Genomic DNA, 22,730 nt, shown 5'->3' with positions numbered 1-22,730 from the left:
AAATGTAATTGGCTGATAAACCCGAGTGTTTTGGGATCCATCTGTCAGTGTGGCTAAGGGACAGCATAAATTGTTTTCTGCCCTGTGTGTATGTGTGTGTGTGTGTGTGTGTGTGTGTGTGTGTGTGTGTGTGTGTGTGTGTGTGTGTGTGTGTGTGTGTGTGTGTGTGTGTATGTTTAATGTTGCGACAGGGAAATGCTGCTTGTATTAATGCCTTGTCATTGTTTTCACAGGTTCTTGACCCTGGCTTATGGCTGCCGTGCGTCATGGGAGATTAAAGGTGATGCAGATTCTCTCTCAGCTCAAGAAAATCCACTTGAAGGTCAAGGTTGAGACAAATATTTATTGAACAAAAATCCCTCTAAGGACCTACAAGTTTGTCTTTCCGCAATAATGTTTCAGTCAAGGCTCGATGAATTCATTCATGAGTTTACGCCACACTGAGGATTGAAACTTCAAACCGCTGAAGGGCTGTTGATGTTTGTTAGCATACAAACCTGCTCTTTTACCTCCTACTAGAAAGCTTGCCTTTTTTCTGAATAGATAATAATTTGTCTGCATATGTAATCTGTTGGCACATGGTGGTAGTGTCTTAGCCACACAACATCAGCATCTTCTGCTTGTCTGCTATCACTAAAATAATGATCTCTTCTATGGAGAGCTGGTGAGAGATGGAAATGGAGGCGCAAGAGGCAGCCATTCAGCCAGAGTGTATCAGCAGTATTAAGATGAGCTCTGTGAACGAGGAGGTTATTCAGAGGACTATGTCAGAGTTTATCTGGTTCACATGTACAAGCGAGGAGAATTTTCAGAAATACATTTATTTTTTTGTACCTCAGTCCTGGGTTTGTTTTAGATACTTTTCAGACATATATGCCTTTGACTTTTGATGAGTTTGGGCCCCTGGGCATCCTCCTCACATCCTTTTTTAAAGCTTGTAAAAATATATTTTGGTTAATTATCTAAGTTTGAGGAGGACTGAAGAGTTCTGAGCTGAGCAGAGATGCCATTTGAACGGATGTTGATGTGTAGATGCTTATGTTAGTTGAAGTGTTGAATTATCAGTTGAACACATTTTAAAAGTCAGTAAGGTGATGCTTACATATAAGTTTTCTTAGGGGTTCAAGCTTAAAGGCACTTTAAACAGTGGAAGTGTTGGCTGAATTTAAAGCCTTGAAAAGGTTTGAGGTGTAAAGAGTTGAAAGTCATCTCTAGTCAAGTTTTAATTTGGAGTTTAAGCCATGTAGTCCGATGAGAGTTCTGTTTGTATGTAGGACAAGATTGAGAAAGACTCCTTTAATGTCAAGCGACCTGAAATGATTCAACTTATGACTTATGAAAAATAACAGCTGTCCTCTGTGAAGAGCTTCTCAGAACTGTCTCATGGTGGTTTGATAAAACAAATGTTAGTCTGATGTATCACTTTCACCACTTGACGCAGAAGTAACAGATGAAGTGTCTACTTGAAATGCAGTCACTGTCACCAGCGGCGTCTCTTCACTTTAAATGTTTGGAGCTACAGCAACAGGTCATCTGAGTGAATCCATAATCAAAGTCAAGCCTCTAGTGCTGCAGTCTGAGCTTAGGCTGCACTCACTTGAACTCAGCCACTGAAAGGCTGATATGACGAGGCACTTTTCCCCCCTCCGAGAGCCTTGCTGTCTTTAGTGCCGGCACCGCATCTCACAGCAGGGAAAAAGCAGCGAGTGGGTTATCCTCTGCAGTCAACTTAAATAGAAACACACAGACACCCACACAGTTTCATTTCTTGTCTGAAGCCCTGTGTTGGTGACCTTGCCTGCCTTTGGATATTTCAGTTATCCTGCGAGTAGCTTCCCCAGCTCTTCACTCTGCGTGACATGGTAGAAAAGTTAGATTAGATCAGCGATTCTCTCGCCTTCCCTCACACTCCTCGTGTTCCCACCTTCTGATGCATGTAAGCAAAGGCAGGAGTGCACTGTGACATTAAGTATCACAATTTTATTACAAAAATTAAATTCTTCATCTCTCAGTTTTGCCATGCTTGGAGCATATAACAATACAGTAAAAAACCCGGACCCAGAGAAGATAGTAAAGCAGATTTCAACAATGCTTTCACAGCACTCTGTCATTCATGCTGTTACTATACAGAAACTGTAACATTCCTAATACAGAGTAGTACAAACACCTGCCGAAACACATCATGTCAGATAACAAACTGTAATTAAATTACATTTACCAGAGGAACAACAAACTCAAACCAGCTCAGGGAAACAAAATAAAACAGAAACACTGAAATTGCAACTGAAAACATACTGAATGTGCTGAATACTTTTACCAGCCCAAGGCACCCAGGCTTTGTAGCAATGTTGGCAAGTTAACGACATTCTTACAGAATCACTTGAAGCGAAACAATGATTACAAATTGTACCACAGTCTTGACTTTGCAGTGTCCTTCAGCGTACCCTCCTCTCCTGGCGTTCCTTTTCGTCAGTCACAGTGCAAGTTCCGGAGGGTTGGGGGCAGAGTGGGTGGGGGGTGGAGGTGGTGGGGTGGAGGTGGTGGGGAGGGTGGGAGGTCGGGGCTCGCAAGGAGCTGTACCGCATCAGACAACACTTCACGGCGCCAAACACGGACAAGAATTGGATGGACAGCATAATCTCCCGCTCTCCAGGGGGAAAGGGGTGGGGGCGGGTATGTAATTCCTCTCTTGGATTGTGAATTGTCCAAACATAAGGCGCAGTTTGCCAGCTGCCAGTCCAAAGGCAAAATAAGCCAAAACGAAAAGCTTAGGTGTGCTTTTTTTAATGAATGTCCGTGGGGAGTGAAAAAAAAAAAGGAGCAACGGATACCAATACTTTCTCTGAGGTTCCCAAGACGAGTAAGATTTTTTTTTCCTCAAGATGAAAAGTGTTGTTTTGCACATAAATACTTAAGAATGATAGAAATCCCAGATTTAAGCTTACCAACAACTCAAGTAGTCTCTAACAAACTTCAAATGAAGACAAGAACGACAAAAGCTCAGAAATACAGAGAGGCCTTTTTTTGAACGGTGAAGTTGCAGAGTTCAGTTGAGGGAGCGACAAGGCTCAAAGGTCCATTTGGTCGCTCCGCCAAATATTTCAATGTTGCTCTCCGTCCAGGAGAAGACGTTGCCAGCCGGTGCTTTGCTGTTGCAGGTCGCCAAGTTGTAGATCTCAGCAATGGAAAGTTTCCTATTCCAGATATTTAAGTTTGCCAGCTCTCCAACAAAGGCTTGTGTTGCATCGAAGCCTCCTCCCAGAGCGTCCTGTGGAATGAGACAGTGTTCAACATCAGTGTTAAATGTGAACAATGAAGTTTGTGTTGAAGTGAAGCTCACAATCCCATTTGTCTGATTGGATAAAATATTTATAAGGTGAAATACAAAATCAAATTTTTCCTGTGAAGATAAAATGTATATGTCCTTTGAGCATAAGATCACATGTGATAAGAGAAAGAATTTTATCTGACAGGACTGTTGATATTTTATTCTTATACATTCATCCTGAACATAGTCAGCTGTTAAAAAATTGCGATCATGCAAACATGCGACAGAGAAGCAATGATTTACTTTCTGTAAGCATGATGACGTGATCTAAAAGTCATTTGGGCCATGTTGGGTCTCTTTATATTGGATTTATGAATCTAGCTCTAGCCATACCACTTAACCTCCATTTCATAAAGATATCAACCGTTAATCTTTGTCTAAAATAAAAGCCATAATTGGCCAAGATTATTTCAAAGTGCAGTATGGTTGCAGTCAGTTATTTTAAACTGTGCACCCACCTGCTCTTGTCCCAGGACCAGCACTCCCTCTGGTTTGATGGGGTGGTATGGTGCCAGATTTTCCCCGCTGCCCCGCATCACTCCATCCTGGAAGGCCTCCCACATCCCATCGCGGGTGGTCCACGTGATGCAGAGGTGATGCCATTTTCCATCGTTGATGAGGAACGGCAGCTTTGCGACCTGCAGCAGCAGCAGAGTTGTTCATAAGTCGTGTCTTTCTCTCCACTCAACAATCCCCTTTTTACACCTTAGAAGCAGAGTCACTCCCCACACCTTCTCTTCTTCCTGCTGAATCACTTCCTCCATCACATATCTGTTGCTCTATAAAAAGACCTTCTGCTGCTCGCATTAGCACCTATTTTTATTCCATTTCCAGTTCTGGCACTGAAGAGATGTTAGGTCAAAATAGATTCACTCTTTCCTATTGTTGAAATCACTGCAAGTTCTTTCACATGGTTAGATGATGTATATGAATGCAAAAAGGCCACAGTGAAGCACCTAAGATATAAAAAATGAGTTATACTGTTGAGTTTGTCATTACCTTGTCATTAATGAGAATTTCCATGGGGTTGTTCCCCCACTCGATTAAGACCAGCTCGTTGGCCTGACCCGGCACAGCATAGGAGAAGGGTGTTCCCACTCCAGGGGAGGCGTTGGACTTGATCCACAGACACACACTGAACGTGTACATCTCAGGAAGGCTCCTCTTGGCTTTGGCGTACATGTAGTTGGTTCTCAGAGGGAAGGTGAGCTGGAACTTATCTGTTGGCCGGGTCTCTTTACCTGTGAATGAAATGCATGTACGTGTTTTTTTCTGCCCAATTCAGATAAATCAATACATAGTGAGTATTTTCCAGCATTGTGTACATATATTGAGGCATTACCTGCAGGGTGACAAACCTTCATTTACTTAACATCCATGAACTTGTAATACAGAGGAAGGCATTTATATCTATTTCCCATCTGATCGTGTATGAAAAGCTGTTTTAATAATCGTCTTCTATCTGTTACCTTTGTGTAGGAGGACTCTCTTCCCTTCTCTCTCTCCCATGCATCATCCGCACGCTCATTTGCACGTGTTGAAGAGCAGAACAAGCATTCGATATTTGCTCCAAAACGCGCCAGAGCGGTGCGCAACCTGCAAACTTCCCCCTGCACCTGACCTCTCCCAAAAAGCAAAGACCCTTTGCATACTCTAAGGACAGAGGGACAGTCCTGGTTTGGTTGTGAGAAACACAAAACTGAGAAGAGCAAAAGTGCTGCGATCTGTGGAAATATGCAAAGCAATGCAGCTCTCCCCTCCGCGTTCACACTGTCTGTGCGCAACGAGATGGATGCGGCACCGTGAGCGCTTTCACATCGGAGCTTTAATACCGAAACATTTTCTTTCTCTAAAGGCGGAGGCACCCTCGGGTTTTAAATAAAACAATTAAATCACACACAAATAATCGTTGCGGAATTTCCACAGAGACACACTGAAAGCCACACTGAGCCGCTCTGTGCTTTGGCGCTCCATGCTCCAGACGCACCTTTCTCCAGGTCGGTAATCCGGTGGTGCAGAGAGGTGAGCGTGGTCTCCACTCGGTTCCGCTGGTCGGTGTCGTTCCTGGAGCCCGGCTTGGGCTCCTCCAACGTGTTGACCCGGGACAGCACCTGCTTCTCCATGTCATCTATCTTGTTCTGCAGCAGGTCCTTCAGGCTGTTGGCTTGCACGGTGTTGTTCCCTCGGCTGTATTGCTGCATCGGACAGAGGGAGACAGACACTGGGTTAGAGGGGGGGGGGACATGGGACACTTTCTCTGGTGCTAAACTCTGGGCACATGTTCCCTCTGCCCTGCCCAAACGGCTGCCCCGCTGTGTATGTTTAAAAGTCAGCTATCTTCAACTTGGTTTACTTCTCTGGCTGCCATTTCAAAAAGATGCAGGCTTCTAAAACACATGTGGCCTCAGCAGAGACTGCACAGAATAACACTGCAGCACTTTATTCAAGCTCTAACACTCATCCTGAAAAATGACCACATCAGCCCATCTACTTAACTTGCCCCTCACTCTCCTGCGCTCCTTGCCTACCTCTAGATTCTCCAGTCTCTGTTTGAGCGTCTGTAAAGTCTGTCCCAGCTGTGCCAGAGTGTCCGTGGTTCCCCGGGATACATCCCCCATCGTGTTCTTCGACCCCGGCCGCCTCCCGCCGGGTCCCGCCGCCGCGGGGAGGCTCTGGCTCTCGCAGCGGCTCAACTTGGAGGTGAGCTCCCTGATGGTCTCCTTCTGGTTCATGATGGTCTCCTTCTGCTGCAGCACGGTCTCCCGCAGCTGCATGACCGTGGTCTTCAGGTCCTCCGCCGGCCCGCTGTTCTGCATCGTAGCCGAGCACAAGTCCATATCCTTGGGCACCGACGTGCAAATAAACTGCGTCTGTCCGAAGTCTTGCGCGCAGCCCTCCATAACAACCAGGCAGGAAAGTAGAAAAAGTTTCCCCGAGAAGCCGTCCATGGTTCCAGTCATCGCGCGGCCGGAGAGCGGGTGAGTGGAAGTGGGGGAGCGGTGTCTCTGAGGTGTCAGCACCACGGAGCTGTGCGCGCTGGTCGCTCGGAGCTCTTTATATAGAGGAGACAGGCGGCACATCCTCTGCATCAGTGAGGGAGGCAGCGCTTCTGCGGAGCGCACAGCCCTGCCCCTTAGTTAAGGTCGTACGTCACTCGTGCGGAGCGAAGCGCGTGTGACACTCGACAGTTCGAGGAAAGAGTGGACTGTAAGATGATGCCTGGCATGATCAGATCACCTCTCTGTAGCATGTGTGTGACTCGTTTCAGCTCAGATCGTTGTCCTCAGTAAGGCACCAATGTTACAAGAAAAGGTCCTCACAAATCAACATCAGCCAGTCGTCTGTCAGTGTTAACCGAAATAGTTTTTCCGTTAGGCCGAGTCAATTTGTTCAAGACATTGACACAACTGAGAAGATTTTCCATCTTTACACTGTACAGTATTTTCTCTGTGTATCATATAAGGACTCAAGAGTAAAAACAACTCGACAAGAGGTATTTTTCACTTAAAGATGCATAATATTTGAGAAGCTGATGGTGCTTTTTAAATATATACATATATGCAGATTCCCGATTCAGCTTTATTTGCCACGTCATAATATAACCCTGTTACATCATACGGAATGAGATACTCCACAAATCAGGGTGCAGATCACATTTAAATAAACAATAAGACACTCTAATACACATTATCCATGTAAAAAAAAAAAAGCGACAACACAGCAGGTAGTTGTCACATAAAGAAGTGAATTAAAAACAAAGCATTTCCATTTGAAAAGTAGTGGAGTAGAAGAAGCCCTATTAGGGAACACACATATTTAAATAAAGCCAAAATCACAATGTGTGAAAGACAACACATTTTACAAATTAAAATGTTATTATCGATCAGTTCAGGACAATCTATGGCCTCATGTCATGTGATCTGGTATGACCAGCAGCTTATGGCAGCGAATGGCAGCTAACATGGATGAAATCTGTGTAGATATTGTTCTGTTGTTGAGTCAGTTCTTTGACTTCATAAGACTCTTATTGTGCTGCTACTGTCGGGTCTTATCACCATTTATTCACCATCAACCCAACAGAGAGAAACCACACTTTGAAGTAGCCTGTGAGCCACATCAGTCCATTTTATGAACCATTGAGTCAAGTTGGGTTTATAATACTCTCTTATGCATAAGGCCGAGATTTGGAGCCTTTTGAAGCAAAGATTCGGTCCACCTTAAATGAAAGCTTCTCTCCAGTCTTCAGAGGAGTGGGTCCCACAGTTAGGAGTCCCCAACACCACCTCTAATTTCCCCTCCCACTCTTTTTCTCTCTGGCTCTCACAACTTAATCATACACGCTTGTGCTGGAAATGTGGTTGACAGTGGGTCAGGCTGCTCATCACAGAGCCTCTACAACAGGATGTTGTCCTGATGTAGATTAGAACCTCTTCTTCAATGGGGAGGGCTCGTGTCTGGATGTTTCCTGGAGGCAGCAGTGACGAGAAACAGGCACAAGTGTCGATGAAGCAGCTCAGCATGAAGAGTCAGTGCCGCAGTAGGACAGAGTCGGATGGAGATGCTTATTGGCCCCTCTGATGTGCTGATCCCGCAGCCACCATGAGACAGAGGCGCTAAAAGTAAAGTGAAATGTTTACAAATAATTGAACAGACAGTTATGTAACTAAACCCCTGTGGCTCTGGCATGAATAAATAAGATACACAGCTCAGGGAAGAGCTACAACACTCTGACACAGATCAAGATTGGATAACAAGTGACAACTGGGAGCAAACAGCTTGACCCGAACTGACTCCAACTGTACTGCCCTTTCCAACTTTTTACAGCATTAAGCTGGAAAAACTGTTCCATATCAATGGGTAATTATCTCTAAAATAACTCGCCGGAGGGACCAAAGTTTCCCCTCTAAGCAACGCATCAGAATAATAACTTATTTCTGCAAACAAGTCGTTTCCACCCAAGTTTTGGTGAATCCTTTGTGAAATGCTTGACAGTTTACTTCTTCAAGGCTTCTGAGCTGTTAAACCGAAAACAACGTGGGAAGGAGTCGACACAAATTATTCATTGTGAAGCTCCACTTTGAACTCGAAAACTGCAAGGAAATATGTGGCATCTTTTTCTTTTCAACCGCAGCTCAGTCTTTCCAACTTGGCACATGGAGAGACATTTCCTAATAGAAGAAGGCCTGGATGTAGCAGAGGTCCATGGTTTGTTAGAAACCCTGCTCTGATTATAAAAGTCTTGTAGTCGAAGGTGCTGCATAAAGTGTGTGTATATGTGCTGTATGTCAGCGTGAGAAAGAGATTTATTTGAAAATGTCAGCAGTTACAATTCAGTTCATTTTGATGTGTATTCTTCTTACTTAACCTTCACCACATAAGTGCTGCATGTGGACTGTAGGATTCAGACCACATCCACACTACCACGTTTTAGTTTGAGACCACATCGACTCTGGTACGGATTCGCCTGGCGACCACACGACTGCAGAGCTTTAGAGCCGCTAAAACAGATCAGTTTACTGCTGGCCGAAACAAGCATGCCCAGTGTATGTGAGTGGTAACCATAGTGGTAACCTGACATGCGTGTTCCGGCGTGTTAGTGTGGACGGGGATTAAAACTGACACAGAGCCTAAATGCTTGAGTGAACAGAGATTGTTTTAATTTGTAAAGAACGTTTTCAAACAAAAACGTAGTATTGATGTAGCCTTAGTCTCTCAAGCTTCAGCCTCACCCACTAATGGGAAGTGGACCACACTGTCTTTTTCCAACCTCTCATCAGGCGGAATATCGCAGGGAGGAATAGAGACTTCAAGCGCATGCTGAAGAATTACTGCCTGCTCTGAACTAAATGATTTCTCCCTCTCTGTCGCCTCAGCGTGGCGGGGCGCTGTGTAAAACTGTGCCATCACACAACAAAGAGTTAATTAATCTTGGTCTGTTGCATTTCAACAGGCTCGGTTTTTCTATTTCAGACTCGCTCATGACGTCTCAGCAGCAGCTGGCTGAGATGGGATGAAAATTGACCTTGCGGTCCGATTTAATTTGTTTAATTAGGCTATTGATCCAACGCGTTGTAATCAGCAAGGTGCCAAGCTGTAGGCGAGAAACAGCAGATATAACAAATGGTCAATGGCAGAGTCTAATTGCAGGGGCCCAGGATAGGCATGGAGCGAGTTCTCCTTACCTCAGCACATCCACTTTAAAGACCAGGCACTGCTCGCTATTTGAGCCGTGAGTGTGAGCGGCTGAATGGATCAACAAGTAACGCTCCATTCATCCTCAACAGACCAGCAGCAACACATTACTCGTTTACTCAATAGTAGCAAATAGAGACGATTACAATTTTTTGATGTGCAAAATTTAATGTTAATGATGGAGCTGAGCTCCTGCTGAGAGACAGTCCACCTATACAGTCGGGTTACAGTAAGCAATGAGCAGCTTGCCACTTAAATCTATTCAATATTCATCTCCTATCCCACGCATAAAAAAGTGCTGCAGCACCATATGTTCCGCCATGTTTTCTCTTATTCTCACCATGTGCCTGCCACTTAGTCTGCTGTATCACTGAGTGAAATTACATTAGATGTCATTCAGACTTCATGGAGCTTTCCAGAGAGTGAAACTAATCTCATTTGTTGCCAGGAACTTTGGAAACTGTAGCAGTCATGCAGACTTATTGGTCATGCAAGGTCAACTTTTTTATTTTACTAAGCCATTCTGTCTTTCTGGAAGCAAAGTATGCTGGTGAGACTTAATGTCTTGCAGTCAGATTTTGGTGCGTTCTTCTGGTTTGGCTGATAAGCACAGTCTGGGGTTGACCCCGTCCCCCTTACCACTCCAGCAGTCCAGAGTGTTCACAGCACAAGGTCATAAATGCGCATGCATCAGCCGGCAGGCCGAGTTGGACCCCAGGGGCTGTGTGGAAAAGGGCTGAAATCCATAATGATCAGTCTTTCAGGCACACTGAATAATGCAAAGCTTTATAATAGAACCCACTCTCTAATGGCAGAGATAGATAAGAACCATTTCACACACTGGCAGCAAAATGCTTGCTTATTTATCCAGCATCTGCAGCAGTAGAGAGAGAGGATGTATAAGGGGGGCTGTAAAACTGACAGTACAACACAAATAATACATGAAAGCAAGAGGTATTATTGTAGTGAGGGCAGGGGCAACATGTTGGAGCTGATACACTTTGTCTTGAGATAAAAAACTTGTTTTGTTGTTTTTTTATCTGCACTTCTGTAGCACATTTCAACCCACTGTGCTGCTTTTGTCTCATAACAACCCCTGTTGTTATCTTTTCAATGCTCAAGGGAACTGCAAATTTAACTGGTAACTCACTCTCTGTGTTTGTTCTGTCCAGACTCCTCAAAGTAAGCTTTACCTTCCCTCTGTGCACACTCCACTGCTTCACGTCTGACTGCCGAGAATTAAGACCTGCTGCCAGGTAACTGAAGCCGCCGAGCAGCAGCTCCGCTGTCTCTGCCGCACTGACATCTCCATTTCCACCATCCCACAGAGAGGGGAGATGAAGGGGGAGTCAGGAGGGAGCCGCCGTCCAATGGGACGCATGCACAGTGGAGCACTCTACTGCCGTGCATGCATTCCCACCGGGGGCAGAGTGGGAAGAGTGGAGGAATGGAGCAAAGGACAGAAAAAATGCACACAGACTTCACACAGACTGTCTTCCACACACACACACACCCACGCACGCACGCACCCACCCACCCACCCACCCACCCACCACACACACACACACACACACACACACACACACACACACACACACACACACACACACACACACACACACACTAAACGTTTCCCCATTAATTCTTTCTCTGTGTCCATGTATGTAGATTAGTCACTGGCCTCGACCTTCAGCTCGATTCGCCAATTGCTCATAAGTTGTCAGACAGGAACATAGTTTTATTGATTCCAGCCACACCACAGAGTCTTTCAGTAACTTATTTCCTTCTTATTAAAACCCAAAGTGACACAAACAAATACTGGTGGTATTATGCGCTCCACTAGGCTCGAAGCTAACCTCATCATAATTCTCCAAAGCCTACACATTAACGCTTTTGCTCCGACAGCACTGTTCATCAAGCGGCTCGTGTTGGCCTTGTTGGAGTCCCTCCAGAAACAACATTTTCCCCATTAGGCCTTCTCCTCGAGAATTCTGTGGCCAAAATGTGTCCAGAAGAGGAAGTGGTTTTAGTCTGTCTGACTGAAATGATGATTCTGTTTTTCAGCGGGCTCGTGTGAAAGATATGTGGGAAAAAAAGGAAGTTTTAGTTGCCGGAAGCACTTATGTTTACTATGCTTAATATTTAGGGAAGAGGAATAACAGTGTGTCATGTTCTTAGATTTATGATGTCGAAGGAGTCAGATAGTATCTACTACAGGTCTGATTATAGTAAAGGTCTCAGTGTGCCTCAAACAAATTAGGTCCTAATGGGTCTATTGTTTGACCATTAGTAAACAGCAATGTCAGGGAAAAGTTAGTTGAAAAATGTTATCAATTATTCACTGAAACAGTAATCACATTACGTTACTAATTATGCAAAAGGAAAAAAGCTATTAGGTCTCTTGTTACTGTACTTTCATTACTCATCTCACACATGCACACGCCACATCTGCTGTATTTAACATACAGAAGTACACATCGTATTTTAGTGTCACTAACTCTGTGTTTTTTCTCATAGCTCTCTCTTTCTCTCTCTTTCTCTTTCCATCTCCCCCCCCCTCCCGCGGGACAGAGAAATCATTTCTTGATTATTTTTGGATTATTTTCACTGTGTTGTTATTCTGGCTGGTTATTCTGGTTTTCTGCTTTCTGCTTTTGTTTTCTTATTGGTGTCTCCTGAGCCCTATTGGGCTGGGCATGTTTAATGCATGACACAATAAAACAATCAAAGGTATCTCTGACTCCAAAGCTGCAGGATCAAGATCTGACACTAGTCAACAACAACTACAAGATTTATTATTATGTTTGCTTTCATTAATAACATCATCACATCTACAGATATCACCCTAATCATTTTTATTATTAAAAACAGTCTTAAATATGACGGTTAAACAAAATTGTTCCTGGTCTCTCTCTGTTCTCTCCCCCTCTCTTCCGTCTTCCCCCCATCTCTCTCGTCTCTCCCCTCTTTTCCACGCACCTCTCCTTTCTTTCCCATTTTGTTTCCGCTCATCGCAACCGATCGAGGCAGATGTCCCCGCCCACATTGAGTCTGGTTCTGCCAGAGGTTTCTTCAAAGTCTTGTAGGAACAGTTGGGTTTCTCTATAATTTTTTAAGGTTTCAACCTTCCAATGTAAAGTGCCTTGAGATAATGCATGTTGTGATTTGGCGCTGTACAAATACAATTTAATTGGATTGAATCACACAGGAAGACAAATTCTACACCTGGCCATAAACAAAAGGTAATGGAAGTCCCATGGAGAACCAAACAGAGGAGATAAAGCCTTACTAATATACTCGCCTGTACAATAGCTGCAAAAGTGTTCAAGGTTGTTAGATTGTCTGTTTGAAAAAGTTCCAAAAAAGCACCCAACACCACAAGAACTAGGTTTCAGACACTGTAAAATGATCCAACAAGCTCTTCATATGAAGCACGCACACTTTAGACTAACTGCTGACACATCACTTACTTTTATTAGTATAATTAACTCCCTATGGTTTTCATCGTTTTCATGTTATGTAGATCCTTACATGACTGAACAGGGATTATAGAACTCTATAGATATTTAGTTTTATTGCAATGATGCTTTCTTTCATCAAAAATAATTATTCTTCAAAGCAGCACCATGAGGATGGTTTGCAGCTTCAGCATAATTTTCATATATTTATTATTTGTATTTGTAAGGAACATAAAGTAAGGAGAAACACTGACAGGTTGTAGAAACAAATGATTTACAGTACATAAGCTAATTTCCAACACCAATCCTTTAATGGGTCAAGCGATCATTAAAATTATGTATTGCACTTTAAAACCAGTGTCTATCAGTATCAGTGCATATAAAATCATTCCATATAGTAATAGAAAAAAACTCAAATGTTTAAAGATGGGCCCTAATACTTTCACCTAACCTTTTGATATAGTCCAAGACAATCCTGTACTCATCTTCTACCCTCACTTTAAAAGTGGTTGTGATCTGGAAAAGCACATAGAGACAGTTTTTTTTAACATTCATTGTGAGACAGGAAGTGCCAAGCCCGTGTGATACCTTGCCTATGCAGTGTGTTAGTAGGGCTGCAGAAACAGAAGGTGTTTGTGCTGCCACAAATAAAACTGTGTTGTCAGAGGGTTGTAGCCCAATTCTTGTGCGACACTCAACAACATCTTAAGTAAACAAAAGGCTACACAACAATGGTGCAAGAACTAATCCTTGTAGAATGCCCATATTCAGATTACAGTAGACTGACTTTAGGTGTAGGTGAGGTGTTGACTCCTGTTTCCCAGGCCTAAATATGAATAAAATCATGTTTTTACTTGAGGAGAAAATAAGAATTTGATTACTGTGGACTGTGAGATATCATGATTTACACTATCAAATATCTTCTTGAGGCCAAAAAAGACACCACCAATTACACTGCCGCCTGTTCAAAAGCCATGTGCAAGATATCACTAAGTATGTCATGAACGTATTAGAAGGCTTTGAAAAAATGGCACTGTAATTTGTAGGCAGGTTAATTGCATCTCACTTGAGAATATCAGAGCCGGGGCATTTTTTCCAGTGACGAGGGAATCTTTCTGAAGCTTAAATTGACAGTTCACCCAAAAATGAAAATGTACTCATTATCTACTCACCACTATGCTGATGGAGGGGTGGGTGAAGTGTTTGAGTCTACAAACGGTTTGGAGTCTCAGGGGTAAACAGTGTAGCAGCCGGATCCAATACGATTGACGACTCCTTCTTCAGCCGTTATAAAACAACAGGAAAAAAACATAAAATGCCTCAATACTACTCCTGTGGTGTCGTCCAATCGTCCGGAAGCCATTCATTTACACCATGTTTTTGACCTCAGATCAGAATTAAATATGAATTCCCGTTCATTTGGTGAAATTTAGTTTGAAATTGGGTGCAACTGTGTTTTGGAATGCGTTTTATTATCACTAAATTGGTGGCGTCTTATTTGGTTACTTTTCAAAAAATACAATTAGATGTGATCAAATTCAGTTTTTATTACACTTAAATCGATCATGGTCTGAGCATTTCTAGACATTTCTTGTTGGAGCAGTGACCATTAATTTCAGATTTCAACCTTAATATTAAAATCATCAACAAGATATATTTCTTATTGATGATCTTACTTTGTGAACCATAGTGAAATCATTGCAGGATTTTTCCTGTGAGAGATGTTATCAGTCAATAGATTTAATTTGATCCAAACAGCCCATATTCACAAATCCCAATTTGCCTCATAGAGCTTAACAAGGTGGGACATTCTCTGCCCTTAACCCTCAGCAAGAGTGAGGAAAAAACTACCAAAAAAAACATATTAACAGAGGGGAAATAAGTAGAAACCTCAGAGAGAGCCACATGTGAGGGATCCCTCTACCAGGACGGACAGAAGTGCAATAAAAATTCATACGTCACAGAGAACATCAACAACATTTAGAACATTCATGAGAAAAGATAGTGTCGAACATAAATGTAGAGGTGTGTCAATGTTTGAAGTATTTATACAAAAGAAAATGTCAGACAGCGATAAAGGGAGCAGCAATGACAAATGCAATGATAGCAGTATTGCCAGTAATGATGGTATATGTGAGTAGGCATATTGTATATCTAAACAATCTAGTTGTGATCATAATCCATCACGATCCACGACCACGAATTCGCAGGAGCGATCCTGGATCTGCAACGGTAAAGCACAAGGACTCCGGGGAAGAAGTCAAGTCAATAACATGTATTGATGAGAGATTAATGTGATGAAGAGGAAGAGGAGGAAAGAGAAGCACCATTTGTCATGTGTCCCTCGACAATCACAGCTTAAAGCAGCATATCTACAGAGCCGGTCCAAGACGAACCTGAACCAGCACTAACCATGAGCTTTATCAGAAAGGAAGGTTTTAAGTCTTCTCTTAAAGGTAGAGGTACAACAGAGGTATGTGTGAGGCAGGTTTGTTTAGTATTCATTATTATTGTCAATGTTGCATCTGAAATGTCAACTTCCTGTCCGCTTGTGAAAATGTCACCATATGTGCTGACTACACGTGGCTCAGAAACTCTTAAATCTGACCCATGCCGAGGTGTATTAGTGCATCGTCTTGAGAGAAATAAACATTAAGCCTTCTAAAATTTTATACAGTGCTATAATGGAGCAACAGTTCCCACAGAGCCTGTGGTCTTAAAGACAAGCCGCAGCACTTAGTGTTTAGTGGCAGAGCGAGGCCGTCGCACCGTGGGAGCAGGTGTGTTTTAGGACTCAATAACGCTGTGAAGATGAAACCCTGTAAAGCAGGGGGGGTCTGGAGTGGAGGAGAGTGATAGGGAGAGTGAGCTCTCTGCACATCCCCTCTCAATTACCTCAAGTGACCAGAGCGTCTCCTTGTAAAAATACTACTACCTCTGCTGCAGTCCTCCTTTGTGGTGGCTTATCTCTCCCAAAAGGAGATTACGTTTTGACTGAGGTTTGGAGTGAATTGAGTTTACAGGGAATGGGGAAAAGGATGTTTCAACAACACTTCAGATCTTTTCTATTTGCAATTGAATGAAACACGGGGAAACATGTTGTACCTGTTCTTATTTGATTGTTTTTAAATTCTTGCCTAGTGACTGTCATGTTGTTTGTGTCATAAATTAGGCTGCTGCAGGTGCAGTGTTTTGAAGGATATTTTTTAAAGATGTCACATTATTTATACAATGTCATGTACATTTTACTACATAATTTATTAAGTTGGAGCAAAGAGATCTCAGTCTATTTACATACACTAAACAAAGAGCAACGATGAACGGCATATGAATAATATAGAGGCACAGGGTTTCTTGATGAGTGTTGTTGGGAGTTATGAGCATGAATGGGCTCACACACCCTCTGCTTAATAACCAGAGTGTCGTTTTATTCTCAATATTAATAAAGTGAGGTCCCCTGATGCTGTTGCTCTGATCAGAATCACACCTTTAGGGGCCGTAACAAGCCAGAATGTGCCGGCACCACTGAGACAACTTCAGTAACACAGGCAGAGAGATCCCAGATGAAGACTCTGAAGTGAGGAATCTTTGATGAAAATGAAACAGGCTTACAGGTAGATGAGCAGATAATCAGGCAGAGAGGTTGTCTGGCTGGCAGCAGGGATGTTACTGCTGAGCTCTGAGGCGTGCGTCAACACAAATGAAACAATGAAGCTTCATATTGAGGCTTGATTTGTTTTGACATCAGAAGCTTCTTTTCACAAACACCTGCATGTTCTTAAATCAGATTTAAAAATGTGTCATGGCTTGTCTTTGTTTGTGTGTGTGTGTGTGTGTGTGTGTGTGTGTGTGTGTGTGTGTGTGTGTGTGTGTGTGTGTGTGTGTGTGTGTGTGTGTGTGTGTGATGGTGTGTGTGTGTGTGTGTGTGTGTGGTGTGTGTGTGTGTGTGTGTGTGTGTGTGTGTGTGTGTGTGTGTGTGTGTGTGTGTGTGTGTGTGTGTGGAAGACAGTCTGTGTGAAGTCTGTGTGCATTTTTTCTGTCCTTTGCTCCATTCCTCCACTCTTCCCACTCTTCCCCCGGTGGGAATGCATGCACGGCAGTAGAGTGCTCCACTGTGCATGCGTCCCATTGGACGGCGGCTCCCTCCTGACTCCCCCTTCATCTCCCCTCTCTGTGGGATGGTGGAAATGGAGATGTCAGTGCGGCAGAGACAGCGGAGCTGCTGCTCGGCGGCTTCAGTTACCTGGCAGCAGGTCTTAATTCTCGGCAGTCAGACGTGAAGCAGTGGAGTGTGGAGGTTCTAGTGAGGCTGTGCACAATGGATAGAAGTGAATGAAAAATCCTAATTAGATGGTAAATTGTCAATGGACGTCTTGTCAATGTGGATATGAAAGAGAAGAAGGAAAGAATAGAGGCTGGAGACGTGTGTGTGTGTGTGTGTGTGTGTGTGTGTGTGTGTGTGTGTGTGTGTGTGTGTGTGTGTGTGTGTGTGTGTGTGTGTGTGTGTGTGTGTGTGTGTGTGTGTGCGTGTGTGTAGGGCGGGTGGGGTCAAGGGGGACCAGTCTTAGCAGATCATGACAACTACATTCAATTTCTCACATTTCTCACAGCCTGCCCTGCCGGATCCCTCTAAACTTAGCTGCGTTTTCTGCATGTGTGAGCATTTAAAACTCTGAGCAGCAACAAGTGAGTGAGTGAAATTTGAATTTCAGATCAACTTCTTTAAATCCGCCTGAGACGGAGCCTTTAAAGTCTCACTTTGATGTCATGCAGAAGGCCACTTGAGACTCTGCCAGTGTCTTTACAAGGGGCTCTCTCTGAAGTACAGAGCACAGCTGACTCTGCTGCTTTGTTACACCCATGTCTCATTAATCTTTACTGTTGTCAAGCAGAGATTACTCCTTTGCAATTTAATTGCACTCAGTTACAGTGGTGTCATTCTTCCATCCCTGTAGATATCTAGTAAATGAGCTGGCTAGTTAGTTAGTAGTTTCTATAACCAGTATACGATTGAAAATCAGGTATTAACTACAAAAGATCCCATTCTTCATTAGCAGAGCATTTAAATGAAATCCTAACTTTTACTTAAGCAGCCCATGAGAAAACAAATCCCCTGCCTCTTTCTTCTTCAACTCACTCCTCACAGCCTTCAGGGACATGATATTATAAAAAAGAGATATGACATATAAATCGTATATCCTATATATTTCTTACAAATTCTGATATTAACATTATCTTAAAGAACCCCAACCTTAAGGACACTGTGCAAAATAAATAGATTCATAGAAAAAAGAGACTAAAATAAAAAGATACATGTTTTTTCCACTGCTTTGCTCAGAAATATATAATATAATAATGACACAGGCTCTACCTACCGTCCCTACCTTTACCTACCTAACTTCCTCCCTACCTGCCTCCCTAAACACCTCCCTCCCTCCCTATCTACCTCCCAATACCTACCAACCTACCCACCTACCTCCCTCCCTACTTACCTACCTACCTACCCAACCACCTACCTCCCTACCTCTTTACCTACCTACCCACCGACCTACCTACCTACGTAACTACCCACCCACCTACCTATCTACCTATCCACCCACCCACCTACCTACCAACCTACCTGCCTACCTACCTACCTACCTACCTACCTACCTACCTACCTACCTACCTAACCTACCTACCTATCTCTCATTCTCTCTCTTCCTCTCATTCATGTGTGAGCTCGAGTCCTCCATTCATTGAATGAATGCAAGGAGATTATGAAATAAATTACATGTTTTCCCAAGGTAAAATGTCACACAACATGCTAACTGGTTTCCCTGAAAAGATGATGCACAATATAGAAACCTACATTCATGGGTAAATGGAGCCATGTCTAGAGAATGTGTGCTGCGTGATGCCTGGATGGTCATGAATGAATTGGTACTTCTGCAAATGGTCATCGATTTACTTGTCAGGAGGAGCTGCTGGCAATTACAAAAGAATTGCAGGAACACAGAGGCAATTTGCATATCTCTCAAATCTAATTATTGACAAAGTGTTTTAATAAGCACGCTGCTGTCAGATATAGTTATGATGCATTCGAGCACTTCTGTTGCTCCACCACACACCTCTGCAGGCTGTAAAATCTTCCACAATACAACAGCAAACTCAGGATGGAGCACAACATGTGTTTGTGTTATTGTGTTTTATAAAAATAGTTATAGCTAACATCTTGGAGCTTAATTAATAATTGTACCAATATACCAAAAACTTTTAGTCATTGACATGGACAAGTTCCTCATGCGGAATACTAGAACGGTGGTCTCTCGACTGATACCTCCGCCAAGGCTTATGCCCCATCTCGCCATGTCAAAGCAGCGTTTCCCATTAATTATCTAGATCGTGGCTGCCTGCCATTTTAGAATTGATCCTGCCGCGGTTTCATAACAGGCCAATTTCTTTACATTTCTCATAATAACATGAGAGATCTCTGAAGCTGCTTTCTGACATGCACTGAACTGAATGTCCCCTCCGGAGATCCTGCAGACATTCATTCACTGTAGTTCTCTCTCCCACGCATGAACCTGTCTTCACTCTTTAGTCTGTGTACCTATTCAATCAGAATCTGTTGTGTGTTAGAGGGACGTTTGTGTGTGTGCATGTGCAACCATAGAGAGAATTACTTCTGTGGGAAACACTGCAAAGAAAGTGTAAAAAAAGTTCCTGAATTCAATGGGTTCTTCTTTGGGGTATGTCCCACCCCTCCATGTAATTTCAAGGGAAATCAGTTCAGCAGTTTTGCGTAATCCTGCTAACTAAATAACAAATGCTGATGAAAGCATAGCCCCCTCGGCAGAAGTGATAAATTATGATTAAGGATGAATTATTTTTTATTTTATAACTGATTTTATAACCTGAAGGTCAGGTGCTTCCATGATCTTTACTCCAGCCACCTGGGCCCTTAACCGCTGTAGCCTGTTTCTGATGCACTTCCAGGTCCTGTCCTCAATTTTTATTTAGCATCTAGGATCAGCTTCCACCTCAGCCTTTGCCTGAACACGTGAACAGTTCTAGGAAATCCAGTGACAGCACTTCCTTCCACCTAAAACTTCCAGTGACCGATTGCAGCACCAGCCTGTGCCTACTGGCCCTGACAGCTGCAGCGTCAACTCAACATCAACCTGTTAACCATCTGCAGTCGCACATCCAACCCTACCTGCACCTAAAAGCCTGCAGCCGGAGTCCTTCCTTCTAAAGATTATCTTGTCTTCTATTAATAAGAAGATAACAAAACTCAAAAAAGAACAAGACAGACTGAACAGTAGAATAGTGCAGATACATGAACAGTTGTCTCTGGCCAGTCTGGCTGAGCTTGAATGTGACAGTTATACAACTGTTCCTGGTCTCTGTCTTCTCTCTCTTTTTGTAAGGTCTCAGCCTCACTATATAAAGTGCCTTGAAATAATTTGTGTTATAATTTGCACTGTACAAATACAATTGAATTGGCCTCCAGCTGCAGCCACATCCTTTGTCTGTCTTTTGGGGGTGACCACATTAAGCCTCCATGTTCAGCTTCAGGATCCATAGAGGCAACTAAAAAATAAATAAAATCTATCAGTTTGTTATGTAAAAAAGTATTACGTATTACATTTTACCTAAGGTCATGTAAGATAAATTGTTTACACTGTTCATGCATGAAGGAGAGTTTCTTTAACTACAGAATGAACAACACGTTGATATAAGACTGTGTCGGCTATAGGTCTCCATTTTAAAACACAAATTAACACAAAAACTGGATTTCACTTTATAAAATTAACTTTGAATTTAACTTTAAAACAGTGGTGGAGGAAGTACTCAGACATTTAACGAAAGAAAAAGTACAAATAAATGTACCACATTAACTTTTCTATTGGGGGAAAGTAGTATTTGCAGATTAATGAAAGTCTTCATTAATCAGTAAAAGTACTTGCTGATTGTATCATATTCCCTAATTCAAAAGTCTTCTACATCATTATGGTAAGTCTCAGCAGTGACCTTCTCTGAATCCATTTCAGGTGTTTCTTTGATGCTGCTGCAGGAGGCGGGGTCTGCTGTTACCTGCCTGCTCTGATTGGAACGGTGGATCCGTTCCATCTACCTATTGATTGCTTAAAACATTTTTTTTTAAATGTAACCCAGTACATTGTAAGAAATGTAATGAGGCAAAAACTGATTTTAGTTGATATATGTAGTGGAATAAAAAAAAAGGGTAAAATCAAAAGTAAGGTACAGATACATGACATCCCTCCACTGATTTTAAGAATTGAGAATGTAATTGAGCTCTGTGGGTCTTCCTGAATAACAAGCACTTTGATTTTGTAAAGAAACTCTTAATGTTACGAATTTATGTTTCAGTGCTTTGAGATTAAATTCACTTCATATACACTGGATTGGGTTGTTGAGCGGCCGGGCTGATCCACAGCTTCCTTCTTTAGCCACAGCCTTCACAATAAAAGCTCCAGCACCAGCGATCATCTGCAGGACTTTCTGCCTGCACCCTTTGCAAACCATTGTCATCGACCCCAGTGTTCAACCTGCAGCCCATGCAGCTCCTGACTGGAACTGCAACTGTTAGCAGCTTCGTCAATGAAAATAAACTATTATGATAATTTCTCACTCTTATTATGCCTTTTATCCTCTATTTTCAATGAGCAATATTCATAGTTTTACCGATAAATATAAAATGCTTATTGGTCATTTAAGAAAAAAATTGTTAGTTGCAGCTCTACTCATTACGATGAATTTCAGACACTGGCACAGCACCCTCTCTAAAATCTAGCTACCTTCTATGATAGCCATTCCCAACAGTCTTCATTCATTGTGTAACTATCACACGTTAGCTGCAGCCCCATGATCCAACTCAAACCTGCAGTATTTGTGTGTCACCCACAGCCCACTGTCTTCCCACTGCAGCTTCTGGCAGTGGGTGAAACTAATATTCTGTCCATCTAAACATAAATATAATTTTAGGCACACACTGCAGCAATCATCCTCTCACAGATTTCATTCTGGCACTTGATGGATTTACAATTCATATCTTCAGTCAACCCTGAGTGTGAGTTATGAAGGTTGAGGCTTTCACTGGAGCTGCCACCTCTGGAGCAGTAAACACTAATCACCAATATGTAATGGAGCATTAGTGTAAGTAATGTATTTATCGACACACCGTAAGCCTGGCTTGAAAACAGCAATGAGGGCATGAATAAGGTGGACAGAGAATCTGGCCTTTAATGTGGACAAGAAAACTCAGGATAACCTTTATCCTCCTGGAAAGTTCCTCACGTAGGTTTAAATGTCTCTGAGTTTTAGAGGATTTGCTTATCGTATTGACCAATGAAATATTTAAAATGTTGTTGAACTTGATTCAAGACAGTGGAGAGTGAAAATAATGGGGCGGGGGAAACCACTCCTGTAAAATGTGTATCTTTATGACAAATGAGAGCACCAGAGAAAGGGATTAATGCTCCATTTCAACTCTGTGTCCACAGTTTCCTTCTGGGGGAGTCACTGATCTGTTGGTGCTGGTGGAGGATCACATGATAGCACAGCTTCTACTCATGAAGCCCTCTCTCCCGTGAATTCATCCATCCATCAGTGTCTTTTCTCTCTCGCTCTTTCTCACGCCTTGGTACAATCAATCCTTGCGAACAGGGTGTTTAGCCTTTTCCTCCCCCTGACTTATTTGGCTCCAACTACCATGATTCAGCCCAGTTGATCATGTCACCTTGTTC

The 22,730-nt window shown here is 42.8% G+C and overlaps 1 protein-coding gene across 1 annotated transcript; it reads right to left on the bottom strand.

The window, feature by feature from the left end:
- Positions 1 to 2,523: 2,523 nt before the first annotated feature.
- Positions 2,524 to 6,432, bottom strand: LOC118114841 (neuronal pentraxin-1). The gene is made up of 5 exons (XM_035165560.2): positions 5,857 to 6,432; positions 5,316 to 5,523; positions 4,328 to 4,569; positions 3,787 to 3,966; positions 2,524 to 3,268 (listed from the first exon to the last, which is right to left on the bottom strand). The coding sequence occupies exons 1-5, from the start codon at positions 6,415 to 6,417 to the stop codon at positions 3,047 to 3,049; spliced, it is 1,413 nt and encodes a 470-aa protein (XP_035021451.1). The 5' UTR covers positions 6,418 to 6,432; the 3' UTR covers positions 2,524 to 3,046.
- Between the last annotated feature and the right edge of the window lie 16,298 nt (positions 6,433 to 22,730).

This window comes from Hippoglossus stenolepis, chromosome 2, assembly GCF_022539355.2.
Source record: "Hippoglossus stenolepis isolate QCI-W04-F060 chromosome 2, HSTE1.2, whole genome shotgun sequence".
NCBI lineage: Eukaryota > Metazoa > Chordata > Actinopteri > Pleuronectiformes > Pleuronectidae > Hippoglossus > Hippoglossus stenolepis.
The sequence above is the reverse complement of the archived record's forward strand: the minus strand, read 5'-3'. Positions and strand labels throughout refer to the sequence as shown.